This window comes from Notamacropus eugenii, chromosome 4 (assembly GCF_028372415.1).
Source record: "Notamacropus eugenii isolate mMacEug1 chromosome 4, mMacEug1.pri_v2, whole genome shotgun sequence".
NCBI classification, from domain to species: domain Eukaryota; kingdom Metazoa; phylum Chordata; class Mammalia; order Diprotodontia; family Macropodidae; genus Notamacropus; species Notamacropus eugenii.
This window is the reverse complement of record NC_092875.1, coordinates 50,933,116-50,955,090: the sequence shown is the minus strand read 5'-3', so window position 1 is coordinate 50,955,090 and position 21,975 is coordinate 50,933,116. Positions and strand designations below refer to the sequence as shown.

General features: G+C 44.7%; 1 protein-coding gene across 5 annotated transcripts in view; it reads left to right on the top strand.

Annotated features, from left to right (window-relative positions):
• ARHGEF18 (Rho/Rac guanine nucleotide exchange factor 18) overlaps nt 1-21,975 on the top strand; it is a 110,080-nt gene that overhangs the window by 12,481 nt on the left and 75,624 nt on the right. For 2 of the 5 annotated variants that reach the window (XM_072600831.1, XM_072600830.1), the window contains exons 2-10: nt 3,140-3,249; nt 6,146-6,489; nt 8,517-8,712; nt 11,927-12,041; nt 15,511-15,568; nt 16,641-16,685; nt 20,219-20,299; nt 20,661-20,766; nt 21,424-21,574. In XM_072600831.1, the coding sequence (XP_072456932.1) occupies nt 3,140-3,249; nt 6,146-6,489; nt 8,517-8,712; nt 11,927-12,041; nt 15,511-15,568; nt 16,641-16,685; nt 20,219-20,299; nt 20,661-20,766; nt 21,424-21,574 (1,206 nt within the window). Of the gene's footprint in view, nt 1-3,139; nt 3,250-6,145; nt 6,490-7,228; nt 7,319-8,516; nt 8,713-11,926; nt 12,042-15,510; nt 15,569-16,640; nt 16,686-20,218; nt 20,300-20,660; nt 20,767-21,423; nt 21,575-21,975 lie in introns of those variants that run through there. The other 3 variants (XM_072600833.1, XM_072600832.1, XM_072600834.1) reach the window with 3 other exon arrangements.

Sequence of the window (21,975 nt, the reverse complement as noted above, 5' to 3'; positions counted from 1 at the left end):
GCAGGTATTTTAGACCTCTCCTCAAACCCTCTCCCCTCCCTAACTCCCTTTCAGAAAAGGATCTCATCTGATACTTTATTGGAAAAAAGTAAACCCATCGTTTGCAAGTACCAATTCTTCTCCCCAATTCTATACCTGAAATCCCATGAACATCAACCTGCCTCCCTCTCCCTTCTTTTGTTGTAGTGTTTAATGTGTGATCCTTTTCCTTACCAAAGCTGACCTCTCTACACATTCCCTTGATCTCATCCCTTCCCATCTCCTCCAGCAGTTTGCCTTTTCAATTGTTTTCTCTAATATTCAACCTCTCCCTAACCACTCTTTTCCTGTTTCCTAAAAACATGCCTTAAAAAATCATCACTTGACCCTACCACCTCAAGCTATCATCCTATAGCTCTCCTTTTCACAAAATTCCTTGAAAAACTCTTTATTTCCACTTTCTCACTTCTCACTCACAAACTCTCTAGACTTCACAGTATCCCAGAAGCCTTTGCCCTGAAATATCCCTCTACCCTTGCAGTCCCCTCCTCCAATTGCTAAGTTCCTCACAGAGCCTCCATTTCAGAGGAGTTTCCAGGCCACCCTTTGTTCCTCTCCAGAATTTCTGCACTTCTCCACCTAACTCCCACTTCGGTGACTTCTCCATTCCACCCCTTTCAGTTTCTTTTTATTCCATTAGAATGGAAGCTGCTCAAGGGTAGGGACTGTCTTTCTTTTTGCTTATATTTTCATTCTCAGTGGTTAGCACAGAACCTGGGGCATAGTAAGTACTTAATAAATGTTGACTTGACATATTTATTGAAATTACTCTCTTTGGCACAAAGTAAGTGCTTAATAAATGTTTGTTGAAATTGCTTTCTCTAAAGTAATCAATGCTATCTTTTAAAACTTATTTTTTACAAGCATGTATTATCTCTCCCAACCCTCCCCACCCTGAAAAATAAAATGAAGAAAAATAAAATCCTCATAACTAATATGCACAGTCCAGGAAAACAGGCATTGACCATGACCAAAAATGTATGGCTCATGTTGCATTTTCTGTCCTTCACCTCTCCGGCAGGAAATGGATAGCATTCTCATGGTTATCATTATTTTGATCAGAGTTCTAAATTCTATATATTTATTTTCCTTTTTAACGTTGCCAGCAAACGATCTCTTTATTACTAAAGCCAATGGTCAATCTCTCAGAAGGGTTTAACACCATTGGCTTCTCTTCCTCCTGGATGCTCTCTCTCACTGATTCTCTTCCAACCTATTTCTCTGGCTACTCCTCTCAATTTCTTTTGAAATAACAGCACCCATATTGCTACTCACTAACTGTGAGCATACACAAGATTCTAAGCCTTTTCTCATCTCTCTTTCCACACTCACTGTTGGTAATGCATCTCCCATGGCTATAGATTTCATTTCTAAACAGATGACTCCCAAGTCTACAGATCCAGTCTTCACACATCTTTCTCCCAAGTTTTGGTCTTTCATGTCCAATTGCCTTTTGGAGGTCTCTACCTACATGTCCCATGGGCATTTCAAGTTTAATGTATGCCCAAAATGTTGTTGTTCATTCATTTCAGTAATGTCAGACTTTCTTCAATCCCACTTGGGGTTTTCTTGGCAAAGATAATGGAGTGGTTTGACATTTCCTTCTCTAGCTCATTTTACAGATGAGGAAATTGAGGCAAAAAGGGTTAAGTGACTTGCCCAGGGTCACACAGCTGGTAAGTATCTGATGCCAGATTTGAACTCAGGTCTTCCTGATTCCAGGCCTGACACTAGCCACTTCACCACCAGCTGCCCCCAGAATTAAGCACCTACTGTATGCTAGGCAGTGATTTGAGTATGTGTTAATCCTTCATTGCCGAAGAAGACCATGCCATCAGAGAAATGATGACATGACTTGTACTTGACTTTGTTTTGAGTGAGAGAGGACTGTGCAGGTCACCAGCCTCACTTCTCCTCCAGAGCCATCTGAATTCAGTGACCAGATATTCATCAGGATGACTGGAAATGACCCAGGATGAGGCAATTGGGGTTAAGTGACTTGCCCAAGGTCACACAGCTAGTGAGTGTCAAGTGTCTGAGGTGAGATATGAACTCAAGTCCTCCTGACTCCTGCACTGGTGCTCTATCCACTGCACCACCTAACTGTCCTTGCCCCCAGAATAGAACTCAATATCTTTCCCCCACAAACCCAATCCTCTCTATTGATGTCTGTGGCCTGTGAGCTGAAATAGGGAGGTATATGTGGGAACAGAAAGTAAAGACTGTGAGAAACACCAGTCAGCTGAAACAAGTAGACATTTTAAATTTATTTTTATTTTTTTTAATTTTTGGCTTGTCAAAATGATGTTTTAAAATGCATAAAACCAAATACATCGAATTACAAAGAAACCATAGGTTAGTGAAAATAAAGATGTAATTTTTTTCCCATCCAAATTAATGGACCCCTCTGAAATCAACCTGCAGACTCCACCTTATAAGTAAACATTTTTAAAGAAATTTAATGTATTTTGAGCACTCTGGGAGATAAACTGAGGATTTTTTTTCCTTGGAGAAGGGAAGACCCAGGAGAAGCTTGATGTGGAAGAAGGATCAGATTTGTTCTTGGTTCCAGAGGCATAATCAGGAGACGGGGTTGCAGAGAGGCAGACTGCATCTAGATTAAAAAAGAGAAGTTAGAATACTCCAAAACCAGCATGGGTCCTTCTGGGAGGTAGTGAGTTCCCCATCACTGAAGCTTTTGAACAGAAATTGAATGACTTTTTGTCAGGGTTGTTGTAGAGATTTCTACTCCATTATGGACTGGAGATCCATACCTTCTGGTTCCCACCCAATCCTGTGATTCTATGGTTCTGAGCTGGTAACTGAATGGGAATAGGGAGAGAAGACAAAAAGGCAAAAAAAATTGAGCTGGTGGGAAATAATCTAGAGAGATTGTACAGCAGCTGGGAAGGAGGGCTTCCTAGAGGAGGTGGTGCCTGAGTTAATTCTTGAAGGGAAAAAGACAGGAAGAAGTCTAGGGGACAATCTGTGTCAGTGCCTAGAGGTAGGGGGAGGAGACAGGAGGATGATTGATTTAGAACTAAGTGCCTCTCTGGCTCCTTCCTCTGCTAACATCACTGCCTTCTCTATTTATCCACAGGCTCAGAGGGCAAGGCCTGTGATTCCTCCTCGGACGACAGCCCCCATTCCCTCCCAGTGTCCATAAAAGCTGACAGCCATGCCCTCTTCTCTGCCATGGCTGGGGAACAGGCAAGTTCCTGAGTGGGGGGGGGGGGGAAGAGGCTGGGATGTTTGGACTTTATCTGAGGGGATAAGGAAAAGGGCATTGGAGAAATCTAGAAGAGTTACGAACCTCCAGACACCCAGGATTAGGCAGAGGCTCTGACTAATGACCAGAGAGAAGTTAGAGGAGCCAGGGGGTGGCAAAGCTAGGGCAAAGCCCTGGAGTCGCTAGGGGCTAACAAGGTGAAGGGTGAATAATGTGGGGGCTTGCTGGGGACTGGGAGAGTCAGAGAAAGATGGCTGAGGGTGGGAGAAAGGGCTTCCTTTTGGGACTGCTCTGGTCACACTGGGTTCTCTCCAACAGGGCTAACTCATAAGCCCCTGGTGCTGATGAGCATTTGGCCTCCTCTGAACCTAGGCATTACCCTAGGACTGATGCAGGTCTTTGGGGCCAGGCCTTCAGGCAGGACAGAACTAGTAAATTAAATTGATTTAACTCAACAAGAGTTTGCCAAGCATCTTGCTAGTTGCTGGGTATACAAAAACAATAGTTCTTAGCCTCAAGGAGCTTCCATTGTGCTGGACAATCGCAGCCTCCCAGTGTTGGGGAGGATCTAAGAGACCATTGAATCCAACTCCCCATTTTGCACATGGTGGTAATAGAGAGAGGGATGTGCCTAGTCACAGAACAATCAATCAGCAAGTGCTGATTAAACTGCTATTCAATCAATCAAATATCAAAGGATATAGTAAGGGCTTTATAAGTCAGCAAACATTTATTAAGCACTTTCTGCTATGTGCCAGGCACTGTGCTAAGTTCTGGGAATACAAAGAAAGACAAAAGACAGTCCTTGCCCTCAAGGAGCTCCCAGCCTAATGGGGAGGCAACATGTGAATACCTATGTCCAAACAAGCTGTGCGTAAGACAAATCAGAGATAATCGATAGAGGGAGGGCACTCCCGTTAGGGGAGGAGGGAAAAGCTTCTTGCGGAGAGTGAGATTATAGCTGAGACTTGAAGGAAGCCAGGAGGCAGACATGAGAAGCAAGAGCATTATAGGCAAGGGGACGGCCAGAGAAAACACCCAGAAATGGGACATTCTAGGTATTGTGCCTAGTCTGAGGGTGCAAATGTGAAAGTAAGACAGTGCCTGCCCTCAAACAAACAAGCAGATTCTCAAGCAAGTCAGCAGGAGAGCTGGGATTGGAACCTAGGTCTTCTGCGTCCCTGTATAGAACTTTGGGCTCTATTCTATACCAAGAACCCTTCATGTGATAATGTTAGCAGCTGAGTAAGGTCAGAGAACTTGAGCTCTGGGAGCTAGACTGAGCATGGAGCACGGATTCTAGTTCTGAGCTCCAGACTATGGTCTGGACTGAGATCTGGGCTCCAGGCTCTAGACTTTGCTCCCGTAGTCTGTGGCTGATGTAGCCCAGGCTGAAGGGTGGGAGGGAACCTGGGCCTGTTTGCTGCCAAAGCTCTGCTGGCCTCCAGCAGAGGAGTTCACAATGTCCTGACATGTTTATATTTCTAAGAAAATGAAAACCAGAGGAGTCGAGGGGATTTGGGAAACCAGGAAACCGCTTCAGCCTCTGGCAGCAAAAACAACAGCTTTGCATGGAAGCACAGATACCCAGAAGCAAACAGACACACAGACCTTGCAAATCCACATATTCAGCTGTCAGAGCACGTGCAAATGCAGGCATGTATGCACACAGGCATACATATATACACGTGCAACTTTCAACAACCCACATGTGTGTGAATATACATGTGTGTCTGCATGTACATGGTTATACAGATACAGATATACATATACAATTGTATGCACATGCTCATACATCTGTCTTATTAGCTCACATTTGTCTGTCACTTAAAAGTCTATGCAGAATTATACACATATCATCTTATTTAAACCTATACACATGCCATGTACATATAAATACACAAAGGCACCATAATATTCATACAGGGCAACTACATGGTGCAGTATATAGAATGCAAGGCTTCGAGTCAGAAGATATGAGTTCAAATGTGACCTCAGATACTTACCAGCTGTGACCTTGGGCAAGTCACTTAACCCTGTTTGCCTCAGTTTCCTCTTCTGTAAAATGAGGGAGTTGGATTCAGTGACTCAAAAGGTCATTCCTTCCATTCTAAATCTATGATCCAAGGAATGATCCAAATAATAATTATTATTTATGATAATATATTTATATTATATTTATGATAATATATAATACATCAATATTATATTTGTTACTATTCATGATATATTTATGATAATAATAAATTATTGTTCTAACCAGCATTTTTATAGAACTTGCAGTTTCATGGGCAGTCATCTTTTTTATTATACTGTGTTATGGAATTGTTTGTTTTAGTCCATAAATTAAAAATAAATAATCTTAAAAAGTTTTTTAGATGTGCACAGAGCTATACATACATTTTATCTTCACAAATATTAGAGGTAGGTTCTATTATTATCCCCACTTTATAGATGAGAAAAATGAGTAGATGAAGACTATGAAATTTGCCCAGGGTCACACAGCTATTAAGCATCTGAAGGTGGACATGAACTCAGGTCTTCCTGACTCCAGGCCAGGCACTCATCTACCCACTACCTAGCTGCCCACAGTGACTTGCTCAGGCTCAAATAGGTAGAAAGTGCCTGAGGCAAGATTTGAACTCTGGTCTTCCAGACTCCAAGGCCGTGTTCACCATGGCATGGTGCCTCAGGTGAAAGACATTCATTCCCCTTTCAAATCCTAGAATCCAATGCTGCTCCCAGACCAAGGAACTAGGAACTAGAATGGCTGGGGGAAAGTGGGGGGAGTGGGGGCTGCTGCTGGGATTGGAGGGACAGAGGTAGTGCTGAGGCCTCAGCCAGATTTGTAACAGATCTCCTCTCTTTCTCTGGCAGGAAGCTGGTTCTTCGCCAGAGTTTGAAGATGCCCACAGCAGCACCGAGGACCTCCTCTCAATAGACATGGCTCTCCAAGGCACAGAATACTACAGGGACTTGGGCTATGCTTCACCTTTGGAGATGACATCACAGGTCCCTCCAGCCTCCTGGTCACAGGAAAAGCCATCAGGGGAGCTGGTAGCCCCGCAGCTCCAGGAACCGAGTTACTTCCTTCAGAGCCCCAATGGCCTCAGGATTGGGGATGGAGGAGCCGAGCCCTTTCCCATATTGGTTCATTCAATGACTACTTCTCGGAGACACAGCTGGGAGAGGCCTCTGTCTCCCTTAGATATGGAAAGGAGGTCAGGCATCACCAGTGTGAGGTGGGGGTGGGAGAGAACAGTGGGCCCCGTGGAGAGGAAAGGATGGAGAGCAACTTGACCAGATAATCCAACTCTTTCATTTCTTCTCTGTTCCCTCTCTCCTGTCTCTCCTATTCCCTCTCTTCACAGGTTCTGGTTTGTCCTTTGTCAAAGAGGACCATGACATCAGGAAGGTGATGTCATGACTTGCAAGTGAATTGGATTTCAGTGAGAGAGGGCTTTGCAAGGTCACCAACCTCACTTTTTCCTCCTGTCATCTGGGTCCAGTGGCCAGATATAGATCAGGATGACTGGAGATGGCCCGAGATGCAGTGGGAGCCTTTTTAAGCTAAGGTCTTTATGAGTTCTTACTTTAACTGAGGCAACACCCATGTGGTGATTAGGGCTGTTCAAAAAGTGAGCCAAGGGATAATGCCTTTAAAAAAAAGGGGGGGGGGCAGTGCGTCTCCATTCATCCTGATTGACTCTGCACAGACTTCCCTCACTGAAATCCAATTCACTTGCAAGTCATGGCATCACCTTTGTGATGTCATGGTTCTCTTCTACAATGAAGGACAAACCACAACCTGTGAGTACTCTGAGTTGCCCACTGAGGACTTGTCCCAGTTGGGCAATTCCTTTCCTCTCCTCTCTTCTTTTTCTTTTTCTTCTGTCCTTCTCTCTCCCTGCCAATCTCCTCTCCTTCCCTCCCCTCCCCTCCCCCAATTTCCTACACTCCCTTCTCATCTCCTCTCCTCCCCTCTCCTCTTTTCTCCTCTCCCCACATGGGATATCATGCCCTTACCTGAGGGTGCTCTACCAAAGGAAGGTAAATTTTGAAGGCTGAAACCTAACTAGATATCTTGAGGTCTAATTTAAAGCCTGTGCCTTAAATCCAATCTACTTTGGTTCTTACTGACTGGCCAACAACTGGTCCCTACCCAAGCACTACCTAATGGCTATTGTTTGGGCCTCACAGCTCAGAGTGAATGTAAAAAGTAATTTCATCACTTTTGGCCAGAAACTCTGAGGGTCTTTACCTCCCAATTTGATTTTTTTTTTTAAATCAAAGGGGCCATCCTTTGGCTCACTTCTTAAATAGCCTTAATCACTGAGTGGGTTTTGCCTTAGAAGACTTTAGCTTAAAAAGACTCAGGTCTCCCATTGCATCCTGGGCCATCTCCATTTGTCCTGATCTGTATCTGACCACTGGACCTCCAGATGGCTCTGGAGGAGAAAGTGAAACTGGTGACCTTGCACAGCTCTGCCTCACTTAAATCCAATTCACTTGCAAGTCATGGTATCACCTTCCTGATGTCATGGTCCTCTTCCAGAATGAAGGACAAACCACAATGCAATTCCCTCTCTTCTCATTTTTTTCCTCCCTTTTCTTCTCCCCTCCTCTCATCTATTACTTTCCCTTCTCTCCTCTCCCTCTTTCTTTCCTCATATTGTTCTCTCCCTTCTCTTCCCTCTCTTCCCCTCCCTCCCCTTCCTCTCCTCATTTTTCTTCCTCTTCATCTCACTGTCTCATGATGGGCTAAGGCCCAAGTAGCCTTGAACTACACTGCTCAGATAGTAGGATAGAGGGAAACTCTACCTTTGCCCACTACTGGACATGTTTTCTCTCACATGTTCCTCCATACTCTCCTTAACTGTACAGTCTCTCCAAATATTCAACAGAAACCTCAACCCCAAATCGTGCCCTTCTATGTTCCTGATCCTAAACTTGGCCAAATATTCCCATGTGGGACCAGGATGGGGGCAGAGACGTCAGCATATTGCTTTCTGGGATAAACTATTCATTTCCTAAAGGGTAGTGAGTCCATGGGTCATCTCCTCACTTCTCCCAACTCCTTCATCCTTGACAAGTGGTAAACTTCATTCTACTTGCCCTTGGTGTGGTATATGGCACTTGCCTAAGACACCAAAATTCCTAGTTATAGCTCTGAGTTTAATGGCTGTGCAGATGCAGAGTAGGGAGGGTGTTTACGACCCACCACAACTCACTGCTTTCTCCCCACAAGACTCAGCCTTGACACTTCGGATATGGGCAGTGATGAGGAGCGAAGTTTGCCCAGAACATTTGCCAGCCACTCCTTGAATCTGCCTGGAGGGGGCCTGCAGGCCTGGGCAAAGAGGACAGGTCACCGAGCATCCTTACAGGGGAGAGCCTCACCTGAGCTGCCCTACCTGGCTATGGAAGAGCCAATGAGACAGCAGGTAGGTGGGTCTATGCCTCAACAAGTGAGCGGGCATACTCTGGACAGCCTTTCCCGGTTCTAGGCCAGAGACAGGCCACAAAGTCAGGATGTACTGCTTATTTCTGTCTGAGGCTAGACCTTGTGATCAGGGATACCTTGGTCCAACCCAGACCTTCTTAAAATCTTTCTACTGCCTCAAAGATGAGGCAACAAAACCTTCAGCATGGCATTCAAAACCCTCCACAATATAGTTCCCACTAAGCTTTTTTTTTATTATGAACTTAAGAAATAGAACAAGCATTTCCATAACATAGTAGAACCAGGCTAATTCTCTATTACTTTTTTTTTTTTTTTAAGTAGGCAATCAAGGTTAAATAATTTGCCCAGATAGTAAGTGTCGAGTATCTAAGGCTGGGTCTGAACTCAGCTTTTCCTGACCGCAGGCCAGGTGATCTATGCACTGTACCACCTAGCTCCCACACCTATTACTTCTTTTTTCACAACTTTAGATTCTAGCCAAACTGGCTTGCTCCCTATTCCCTTAACTTGGTATTCTATCTTCCATCTCTGTAGGCTACTTCTGATGACAGGAAATCTTTCCTTCTCACCTCTACCCAATGGAATCACTAGCTGCCTTCTCAGCCCAGCTCAAGTACTGCCCCTTCCCCAGGAAGCCCAGCCCTAGCTCCCTCACTGTTAGACTCTGGTCTCAAATGATCATGTATTTATGCATCCATGTCCTTGTCATGTCATCACTCCAGTGGAATGGAAGTTTCTTGAGGACAGGGACTGTTAATGTTTTTTCTTTATATTTCCAGCACAATGCCTCAAATATAGTAATTATTATACATAATATAAAAATTAATAAATGTTTGTTTCATTGAATTAAATAGAAGGAAAAGTCCTCTACCGCTTGATTTAAGATTCAAGAATATTTTTTTCTGATTCTCAACATCTTTCTGTCAGGCTCAATCTGAGCTGCTACACTTGAGTAGAACCAGATTGAGAGACTCAGGGAGAATATCTCCATTCCCAGGAACTGGGCTATGGATAATCATTTAATTCCAACATTTGTTGTACTTAATAACCAAAAAGTAGGTAATGTAGTGGATAGAGAGCTAAGACTGGAGTCAGGAGTTCAAATCTGGTCTCAGACACTTACTAGCAGTGTGAACCTGGGCAAGTCACTTAACCTGTTTACCTCAGTTTACTCATCTATAAAAGTGGATATAATTATAAGTAGCACTCACCTCGCAGGGTTGCTGTAAGGACCCAATGAGATAAAAATTTATAAAGCACTTTGCCAGCCTTGAAACACTAAGTAAATGTTAGCTATTAACATAATAGCTGTTATTGTCTAGAACTCTATTAACAATATAAGTATTACTCTCATTGCACAGATAAGGAAAATGAAACTGAGAAAGATTAGGTGATTTTCCCAAAGGCGCACAGTTAGTAAATGTCTGAATCAGGACATGAACCCAGGTCTTCTGGAATCCAAACCCAGGATTCTTCCAACATTACCACATAACGGTATAGTGACGTATACTAGAATGAGCGCTCAACTAGCAGCCAGATGACTTGGGTTCAAATGCTGGTTCTGCTGTTTGTAGCTATGAGATGAAGTGGACAGAGTGTGGGACTCCAAGTTAGGGAGACTTGAGTGTAAACCCTCCTTTGGATATTGACATGCTGTGTGACTCAGGGCAAGACATCTAACCTTCCTCAGAAGTCAAGAAGGAAGAGGACTGGGGTGAAGACAATTTTGGTAATTAAGAGATCACAGAAAATTTTGGAAAGAGCTGTTTCAGTTGAAGGATGAGGTTGGGAGCCAAGATGCATCGAATTTAGAAGAGTGAGTGGAAAAGCAGTGGAGACAGATGTAGAGAAGGCAGATTTTTTACTCCATGTAAGGAAAACCTTCCTAATAATTAGAGCTGCCCAAAAGCAGACTGGGCTGCCTCCAAAGGGATTGTATTCCCCCCTCACTGGAGGTCTTCAGGCAGAAAAGGGATGGTCATTTGTCAGTGAGGTGGTGGGAGGGATTCTTTAGTTCTGGGCTGGACTAGTTGGCCTCCAAATTCGCTTCCAACAGTGAGATACTGTGATTCCTGTGGGGGCTGAGAGGTTGAATTAAAGGACTCTGATATCCCTTCTGGCTCTGATTCCTTCATCTTCCTCCCCTTAAGTGTTTCCTCAGATCCCCTATCCATTGTGTTTATTCTCCCAGACTACCAATGATCAAGGGAATGAATCTTTTGGCAGAATAATGGGGCCATGATTCCACCGACCACTGCCTCCCAATGTAAGCTAGGTTAGGAACTCGAGGAGACTTCTACATCTCCCCTAGTTCCATAGTGCACATTTTTTGGCCCCTGACTTGTAATTTGGCTAATGTAGGTAACTTTCAGTAAGGGAATTCCCTCTACCAGATCGGTACCCTTCCCCCTCCCAATTACAGTCTTGGAGAGTTGCCTGGGGGACCTACGGGGCAAGGCTTCCCCATGTCATACAGCCAGTATGAGTATCACAGGCAAGACTTGAACCTAGGGCTTCTTACTCATAGGCTGGGTCTCCATCCACTGAACCACACCGCCTCTCTGTATATAGAAGGTGCTTAACAAATGTCTATTAATAACTATAATAGCTCCCAAGAATCATGGAATTTCATAATTGGAAGAGACATGAAAACCAAGCTGTAGAAGCAGGGTTTTTTTTTTCAATACAATTCCGTTAAACACGTACACCTTCTGCCTCTAATTCAAGGGGGGCCAATCACAGTTTTGGTGTTGAGGTTGCATATAAAAAACCTCTCTGGGTCTACCCCTTCAGCAAATTCTGGGTCAGGCTGGGTCCTCTTCCCCGCAAGGTTTCTCCAGGTGAGCTCCAGCCATGGAATGTCATTGAGATGCTGTGAATGGCCCCTTCTTTTCTAGATTATAACCCTGAGTTAGAAAGGGGTTTTGGAGAGTGCAGAACCCTACTGAATCAGCTAAATCTCTGGGGCCTGGGATTTTGCCCTAAGGATATGTGACAGTATCTTCAGCTAGCCTGGTCCAGCTATGGAACCCTGAATGAGTGTGACCCATCTCTGGGTCACAGTTTCCTTAGTAACAGGAAGAGTTTTGGCTGAGTGTTCTCTAAGATGCTTCCCCCTCTCAAAAACCTTTTTCCATCCTAAGATTCTTTTTTCAGTCCCTGATTCTCCTCATTGAGATACCTAATCCCTGCAGGAATTTGACAGCTCTTGGAAGAGGCTGAGGTCAAGGTCTGTTCCTCAAACTGGTGATATGGTTTCTCCCTCAAGAATCACTCAGAACCTGGAGGTTTCCATTCCAGCTGCCCAAGGTTTGTCTTGCACTACTGGGGGAGGTGGTGTCTCTCAGGGGACATTCTCTGCAACATGGCCTTGACTCAGGCTTTCTTCCTTCTACCCACCAATCTATAAACTGTTCCTTTCCCACGGGCAAGACCAGAGAGGAAGAGCCCAAGGGACTTCTGCTTTGACAGAGGGTAAGAGTAAGGACCCCAGGTTTGGTCCAGAGTTGGTAACTCCAGCTCCTGGAACATCATTAAAAAATTATTATCTACCTAAGGAGAATATAGGAAGATTTAGCCATCCTTGCCTCAGTAAGAGACTACTCAGCCCTTCCAGAGAAGAAAGGGCATCCCAGACACTTGGGTCTGAAGGAGTGTGGGGCTGGGTAGAAATCCTATTCAGGTGCTCCTGATCAGATCCAGGGTCCAGCTGTCTAGGGACCAGGTGGAGGAGCTGAGGGTTTGTTCACAGAGGAAAGAGGGACATGTAGGGAGATTGCCTCTCCTTCCACTACTGCCTCCCCATCTCCTAGTACACCAAGGGCCATCCACTGCTTCTCCTGTACTATGTGTGGGTGCCTCTGAGTGCCTTTAATTACCTTTAAATCATAAGCCTGTGCTTCTGCTGTCTCTTTTCCCGCTTTCTAGCTTTCTTTATCTACATTGGTCCCTCTCAGTCTCCCTGTATTTCCCTGTCTGTCTCTACATGTGCATCTCTTATTCTGTATGTTTCCACACCTGTGTGTCTCTGCCTGGTTTCTTTCTCTGTACAAATGTCTGTTTCCTTTTCTGTATTGTTTCTTTGGGAGGTGGGCAGATTTTCTTTCTTTGTATGTGTAACCTGCAGCCCAACACCCCAAGTTTCCCATGGACTGGACTCAATCTTGGGGGCAACTCCAAATTCTCATTCTCTTGGCTTCATTTTGTCCTCACCCAGAGTTCCCTTTGGAAGATCTTAGAATGTACCCTAAAATTATCTCACCTTGAGCTGTCCACAGATTTTGGTCTTAGGCCTCCTATAAATACTCAAAGTAGCAATGCTTATATCAGGCATAAGACAGTCTAAATTCAATTTCCACTAAAAAAATGGAGAAATTCAATAGAGGAATCATAGCAGCCCATAAACAGTCCTCCTCGCTCTCTGATGAGACCTGCATTTTCCTGAGGTCCCAAATACTCCGGATTCAAGTAGGGTGGTTCATATTCCTAGAGGTTGCTGGAGAGGAAATTCTCTGACGTTCAGCAGCTAGGAGGGCCAGGGGATAGAGTCCAGAAGGCATAAGTAGGAATCCCACCTCAGATATTTGTTAATGATGTGACCCTAAACAAGTCACTTAGTTTATTTCAGTCTTAGTATTCTCATCTATAAAATGGGGATAATAACAGTATCTGTCTCCCTAGATTTCTGTGAGGATCAAATGAGATGATATTTATAAAAAGCTTTTCAAATCTTAAAGTGCCATATAGATGCTGGCTATTTTCATTTTTATTTCAAGGAGTCCCCTTTCACCCCAGAGGCCTATAGAGTCATCTAGACTTACAGGAACTTAAACTCTCCCATCAGGGGAAAAAAAAACCAAACCTTTGGAATTGCTAGAGAAGCAAGTCCCTTTCTCGTTGGACTTTTACTGTTCAGACAATTCATAATAACAGAGGGCAAAATTATTGTAATAATAATTAGCATTTGTATGGTACTTTGAGATTCACAAAGCTCTTTACAACTATTTTGTTTTTATCCTTACAACAACGCTAGGAGATAGGTACTATTATTATACCCATTTTACAGATGAGGAAACTGAGGCCAGCAGAGGTTGAATATCTTGTCTATGGTCACTCAGCTTTTAAGCAGTTGAGGCCAGATTTGAACTTGGGTCTTCCTGGCTACAGGACTAATGTTCTAGCCACTTCACCACCTTGCAGCCACATTTTTTGCTTTCCTATGTTATGGCCCCCCTGATGCTCTACTCTCTTGGAAGGGTCAAGTACCCAATCCTCCTCTCCCCAAGAGAAGGACACATAGGCACAGCTCAGGAACCCCATTTCTTTCACCAAAAAGTTGAATCCCAAACTCTAGAACTTGGAATTATTTAAGAGAGGACTTGGAGTTGGTGGTGTTGACCACAAAGTAGTCCTTTCTCTTTCTAGAGGACTGGATTCTAAAACTTTACAACTTGGGTGGCCATGGAGGCTACCCCGAGTCTGGCTCTATCCAGTGAAAATATTCTTCTCTCCTAGAAAGGTAGATTCTAGGATCATAATTGCCTAAAAAATCTCCTGCTTCCATTCAAGAAGCTGTAGCTAAGGAATTCCCAGAATACTCCTCTCCATAGTTTTGGTCTCCTTCTAAAACTCCAGCCAGGAATGTAGAGTCTAGAACTCTCTTCCTAGAGCAGATCCCATGATGACATTCATGGATCCTGGAGAGAAACATCTCCTCCTAGGACCCACATCAGCTCTGCAGCACTGATAAATCCTCCAAAAGGAGGAATAAAGAAAAAGTACAAGTTTTTGATAGGGAAATTCCCTTTTTACAGACCAGTGACAAAGGTATAGCTCCTCCCATAATGAACCAAGCCAGAAGTGCTCATCTTTGATCACAGACCTGTCTTCCATGAGCCTCTATGAAGCTAAGGGACTTGTCCAAATCCTCCCTAGAGGATAGAGAACTGTGATTTCACTGGGCTTAGGGATCTCTCTCTCCTTGTGTACATAATACAATACATAATCTTAGAAAGCTGCTTGGGACACATAAATTAAGTGACTTGCCCAGGGTTACATAGCCTGGAGGTGAGAGGTGAGGTGTCAGAGGTGAGATTTGAACCCAAGTCCGAGGATGGCTTTATTTCAGGGAGATCCATGAACTCAAATGGGAAAAAAAAATGACACCTTTATTTCCATTGGATTGGTTTCCCCTGTAATCCTATGTATTTTATTGTATACATTTAAGAACATGATATGCAAAGGGGAGTATAGACTTCAGATTGTCCAAAGGATCCATGACAAAATAGGAAGGTGACAGGGAAAAGTCCTAAACAAAGGCTCTTATCAGACTGATCAGAGACTCCCCTCCCCCCACTTCACTCACTATAGCTCTCTTTTTCTCCCTCCGAAGCTTATTTTGGGTCCCTCCCTTTTTCTCCTTGTCATTCCGACTATCTCAGGCTGTGTCTGCCTCTCCTGTGCACCTTTCTTTCCTCTGGTTTCTCTGCTTCTTTCCCACGTGCCTCTGTTTCTCCATCTGATTTCTCTCTCTTTTCTATTGTCTCTCGTTTCATCTTTTCTTTTGGCTGGGGCCGCATGGACCTTCACTGACCTTCCCCCCTCCCATGACAGAGGGGCAGAGGGGTAGTCAGGCCACAAACAGTCATATACCTCACCTTCTCAGGGACTAGCAAGATTCAGTATTGGTATCACACTGGGTGGGGAGTGGATGGTTCTGGTGAAGTCTAGATCTTGGGAGCTTAAATCTTATTTCTTTGTATTTTGTGTTCTATTCTAGGTATTGAACCCCCCATTTTGGAAAGAGCAGAAAAAGACCATGTGTCACCTGATCATGTGTGAGTTCCCCTGATTTTATAGTAGTCCAGAGACAAGAAAGGGCAGAAGAAGGCACCTGAGGGTTGAGCTGTATGTTCTGTCTGCCCAAGTCACAAGATGAATTTGAGTGGGGAGAAAGAAGGGGGTAGGGGATAAACCACTTACTGGGCAGTGGCTCTTCATAGCCAATATTCCATTTTCTACTATGGTCTTTGGTCCTGGGTAAGACCCTTCCCCTCTCTGATCAGTCAATCAATCAACAAGGAGCATTGGTTTGTTTATCTCATCAAGTAAGGACAGTGCACTTGATAATCCCTCTAACCCCTTCCAATATACCTTGTACCATGAATCCTTCACCTCCTTGTCATTCCACAGGAGAAGCTTTATTTTTAAAAACAGTCAAATATGTTGATCCCTAAACCAGGAAGAGCTAAAACAGAGAAAGAAAACTATAGACCAATTTTTCTAATGAATATCAATGCAAAAATTTTAAATAAACAGACATCTAGGAGGCTCAGTCACACACTAGAGCAGTCCTAATGAAATTTCCAACCTAGCATCTGAGGCTTTAGGCCCTGAGGACACAATGGGCAGATACCATGAGCACAGACACAAAAGACATAGAGCCATCCAGGGACCCAGACACACATTCCTCATGCATGGTTCTTGGGCTCCCATCCCCATGCCTTTGCATAAGCTGTCCCCCAGGTCTAGAATGGCCTCCCTAGTTTCCATCAAAACTCAACTCAAGGACTTTCTTGATATCTCCATCCTCTCTCCCAGCTCCTGGTGCTACACCTTATATTTATTTACAAATGCCTTATATTTAGGACAGCTAGGTGATGAAGTGGATAGAACATTGGACATGGAATCAGAAAGGCTCATCTTCATGAGTTGGAATCTGGTCTCAGACACTTCCCTAGCTATGTGACCTTGGGCAAGTTTTTAAGCCCAATTCCCTCAAAAAAAAGAGACGAGCAATCTGATATCAGTTATACATGTGAAGTCACACAAAACATACTTCTAGATTAGTTATATGGGGCATCACTTGGGATAAGCACTGTGTGTCATTCTCTCTGTTTCTCCCTCTAGCTTGATTGTCCAGCAAGTCCTTCAGGAGCTCAAGCAGTATCATGGGTGAGTATGTCAGTATTCTTAAGGCCCCTCGACCTAGTACCCTGCTAGGCTCCTCCATGGAGAAGATGACCCAGAATCTGGAGGTGACATGACCCTAGTTCATGTTCAGGAATTTTTTTTTTTTTTTTTTGCTTTCTGAACTGTAGTTAGCAGAATTCAGTGGAAAGGATGTTGAGACTTGGGAGCCAAGAGACTTGGGGTCAGCTTCTCAGCTCAACTACTAGGGGTGTGTGTGTGTGTGTGTGTGTGTGTGTGTGTGTGTGTGTGTGTGTGTGTGTGTGTGTGTGTGTGTGTGTGTGTGTGTGTGTGTGTGTGTGTGTGTGTGTGTGTGTGTGTGTGTGTGTGTGTGTGTGTGTGTGTGTGTGTGTGTGTGTGTGTGTGTGTGTGTGTGTGTGTGTGTGTGTGTGTGTGTGTGTGTGTGTGTGTGTGTGTGTGTAGCCTTGGGCAGATCCCTCCCCCTCTTTGGGCCTCAGATTCTCCATCTGTAACATGAGAGGATTGGGCTGGATGATTCTAAGGCCCCTTCCAGCTTTAACATCCTGTGATTTCTGTCTCTGAGTCACAACATAAGATCATCTAGTTAGAGCTCAGAGGGGTCAACACCAGCTCAGCACATCTTCCCTGAACCCATCTGATGCCCAGCCTAGAGCTTTGGGGGCACTGACCAGGCTGATTTTCTCACCGCTCACCATAGCACATGCTCTGTGCTTTTGCTCATGCTAGCTGCCCCACTTGGGATCTCCTTCTTGCTCCTCTTTACCTCTTCAGATCTGCCTGTCCTTCACAGTATAGCTCAGTAATCCAGCCTCACCTCCTCCATGAAGCCCTCCCAGGATTATTCCATCCTTAGCAGTTATCTCCCTAATACCTACCGATACCAGTTGTTTGGAACCTACTCACATAGGGCCCCATGATGTTCAGGCTTCTGTAGATGTGTCTCATCTCATTAGACTAGACTATGAGGGTCATGAGGTCAGAGATTGGCTTTTCTACATCCCTAGGTCCCCTCTAAGCACCTGCACCCAGTCAGTATTTGTAAATGAGCGTCATTGGATTCTAAACCCAGCTCTGAACCTATCTCATTTTGTATAATGCTAGGTAAGGCACTTCCTTTTTCTGGGCCTCAGTTTTCCCATCTGCAAAATGGGAATAACCTCAACAGTCCCTTCTAGTTCTAAATCATTATAATCCTATATAAAATAATTAGAGGACGTTTATAATGTCCGATCAAAGGTAAAGCTGTATGGGAAAGACTCAGTGTTGCTAGATTTCAGAGAAGGGGGAAATTACTCCCTGCAGTCTGAAGTCAACTGGTCATATGGAAAGGCCTTGTAGGACATGCAGATTTAGAGCTGGAAAGGACCTTAGACATCATCTGGCCCAACCCCCTCATTTTACAGTTGAGAAAACCGAGGTCCATAGAGGTGAAGGGCAATGATGAGGATCACACATGTGGTAATCAAGCACTAGGGCTGGAATTTGAACCCAGATCCTTTGACTCTGAATCCAATATTCTTTCTACGACTCTGGAACATCAAAACTGGAAATCAGTTCTATTCAACATTTTTTTTCTTTTTTGAAAAATTAATATTTTATTGATTCCTTTTGTTTTTTCCATCTCCATAATTTCCCCAGTATCTTCTCCTTCTCCATAGAGTCATCTCATGTAGCAAATAGTGTTTTTAAAGAGAAAAAGAAAGAGGAAAAAAATCAACTGATCAATGGATCAAGGAAGTCCAAAAAGTTGTACTATGTACAACCTTTGTGGCCTTCCCCCACTGCTAAAGGGTAGGTGGCAGTGTCTTCTCATATCTCTACTTTTGAATCATGCTTGTTCATTATGGGTTTCTAAAAATTTAATATTTTATTTTTTCCCAATTGCACATAAAAACAATTGTTTAACGTCTTGAGTTCCAAATTCTCTGCCTTTCTCCCTCCCCAATCCATTGAGAAGTCCAGCAATTTGATATAGGCTACACATGTGTAATCACACAAAACATTTTCCCATGTTAGTCGGTTCATTACAGTTTTATAGCATTCATTGTAAAATGTTTTGTATGGTTCTTTCCATTTCCATTTCTATTTCAGTATATATTTATTAAGTGCCACCTCTATGCCCAGGCTTGGTGCTAGGTACGTGGGATACAGAGATGCCTTCTATAAGCTTAAGTCTCTTACAGGAGTAAGCCTGGCCACAAAGGAAAGTATATTGGGGACCAAGGAGAGATCCAGACAAAGGACTCTGGGAACATCTGAGGAGAGAAAAAGATCTTCTTTAGCAGGCAGGAATCAGGGAAGGCTTCATGGAGCATGTGGTACCCGAGCTGGGCTTTGAAGGAAGAGGAGGTTGGGCAGGCAGAGATGAGGATGGAGTTCACTGCATGCATGGAACGCAGCCTGAACAAATGCATGGGGTCCAGAGAAGGCAGGAAGAGGCAGGGATTACCCAAAAGTCTCATGTGACTTTCTTGGAATGCAAGACTAGAGAATTTAGAGCTCATCTAGGCTCCCTAATGTTAGGAAGGAGGAGACAGGAGGTGATGAGCCTTCAAGAACGAGTGGGGTCTTTTTAGGAAGGTGTCCCAGAGTCATAGGATCCTAGCATACAAAATCACAGAGCACCTTAAAGGTCACCTGGTCCAACCTGGTCAATTTTACATCAGAGGAAATCGAGGCCTAGAAAGACTGAATGACTTTCCTTAAAATCATATAGTTAGTGTGAAGCAAAGCTGATATTTGAACCCAGGTCTTCTGACTACAAATACAATGCTAGCTTTACTTTTCCTGATGGGGAGAACAGTTGTTGTCAGTCCAGATGCTGTATTAGAGTCTTAGCAAGGGAAGGCAATAGGCAATTGTTAAATGTTTGCTGTATACCAGGCATTGAACTAAGTGCTGGAGATAGAAATAGAAGCAAAAAGAAAGACAGTCCATGCCCTAAAAGAGCTCACAGTCCAATGGGAGAGAACCCACAAAAGGAAGTTGACAAGAGTAGGAAGGTGCCTCCATAGCGGCATCGTATGGGAGTCCAGAAAGTTAGAAGTAGAGCCAGGAGGGAAATGAAGATTGGCCAGCCTGGGTTCCTTCTCAAAATGGTAGCTCCTGAGAGGAATTTGCCAATGAGAGAAGGAGACTGGCATGGCAGAGGGATGGTCCAGGGTGAGAGGGTTTCAGGGGCAGAGAAGGTTCCAGGCCCTGAAGAAAGCTCCAGGGTGAAAGGCAGCTGGGGCATGGTGGTCAAGTTCTGAGATTCAGAAGTAGAGTCAGGAGGGTAAGGAAGGGCCTAGGCAGGTAGGCCTAGGTAGAGGAGGTGTCAGGCAGCCCAGGCCTGGACAAATTGCTTTACACACCTGGAAAGATAAGGGCATCCTACCTGCTAGAAGGGAGGACAGATGAGCTATAGTCTGTTTGAGCAGATATATATATGTAGCAGACACAGAGATGCTGACCAGGGTGATTTTGCCCAGGTCTGGTAGAATCTAAGGCCTTCCTTAAAAGGTGCTGAGCTGGGCCATTCTATTTGACCTGTACAGGGTGAAGGAAAGGGCTCACTTAGGGGATGGCCCCGGGGATTCTCAGCAGAACATAACTTGGTTTGAGTTCCTGTCCAATGAGTGAGTATGTGAGGGGGGCGGGGGGAGATCTGGCTTGGGAAGGACTCCCAAGATGAGGCCAGTGCTAATGGCTGTAGTTCACAGCTGGCTTTGCAGCATGGGGGGTCTGGGGGAGAATGTTCTTGGGAATGAGCCTAGTATCACAAGAAGTTCTAACCAAGGACATGGGAAGTGGGAGGTGAGACACCCACCAGTTTTAAGGAATAGAAATGTGTTGTTTTAATGGGTTTTGGGGAGAGCCTGTGGACCCTAGTGCCAGGAGCTGGAAGTAGAGGAAATGACCTTGCCAGGTCTCCCTGACCTGAGCCTCCTGGGCTTTTCTGATCCCCTGACCTGGGCTTTGTTGGGGATCCCGCTTCAGGAAGGAAGATGATGGAAAGAGTGAAAAGACTGAAAAGGGAACCAGGGTGAAGCGAAGGCTGAGCTCCCTGAAAAGTCGAGTGACTGGCTCCTGGCAGAAGGATAAGGTAAGGAAAGGAAGCCTGGCTCCATCACCCAGGTGGAGCTGGGTGTCAACTGGAAGTATGCTAGCCAGAACTGGGCATGGGCTGTCCAGGTTCTGATGGGAGCTGGCCAGTATGAGGGGATGAGAGAGGAGCTGCTCAGGTTCTCACACACCCATGTCCCTTAGCTAGCCCCCCAGCTTAGTCCCCACGGGGGACTAAGATCCCCAAAGGTCTACTAGAGTCTCTGTCCTATGGCTATTTTCTTCCCTCAGGGCCCTGTATTCTGCAAGGCTGTTCTCAATATCATCAGATACAAAGAGCTCTGGATCTGGAGTCCAGGGACCTGGATTCAAATCCTGGCTCTACCTGATTTTGTGTCCTTGGGCAAGCCACACCCTCTCTGGTCTTCAATTTCCTCATCTGTAAATTGAAAGGGTTATAATGGCCTCTTAAGTGCCTTCTGACTCTAAAATTATGATACGATATGAAATTATGTGATATATACATGACTTGGGATGACAAAGGGCTCCTTCCATAAATCTGAACCCAGGTCTTCCTGACTCCAGACCCAGGATTCTATCTGCTGCACTATCCGTTTTCCTAGTTGCCTCTTCTATAAAAGGAAGGCAGTTCAGCTCTAAAACTATGCTTCTAAGACCTTCCTTCCTTCTTTCTCAGGGTAAGAACAAAGAACAGAAAGAGATAGAGCCAAAGGAAAAGTGGAAAAGCATAAATGGTCACCAGTTAGTGCCAGGGACTTTCTCCAGCTGCATCAACTGCTCCCTGTGTGGCAAACCCCTGCTCAATCGAAATGGGCTGCAGTGCTTAAGTGAGTACCCCTGGCTGCTGGCCTTTCATGGGACTGGCTTCTGGCTTGGTGCTTTCCCCTGCTTAGCTCCTCTCCCCCAGCCCTGCCTGCTTGCTCTTCCACACTGCTCCCTATTTCTTCCCCACCTGGGCGGGGGTACCTTTCTAGATTACCCTCTGTCACTCACCTGTCTGGCTGTGCTTTTCCCACCTGTCTGATCTCCTCTCTACCCCTGGGACCACCATTTCTACCATTGCCTGGTTTCTCCAGCTCAATATTCTTTCCCCATTCCAACCAGTTCTCTCTTGCTAGCTCTTTTAGGCTGGGCATTTTATCATTATGTTCCCTAAAGAACTGACTTCTTGAGCCCAAAATGCCAGGCAGGAGTTCAGTGGGAAAAGGCTAGATTTGGAATCAGAGAC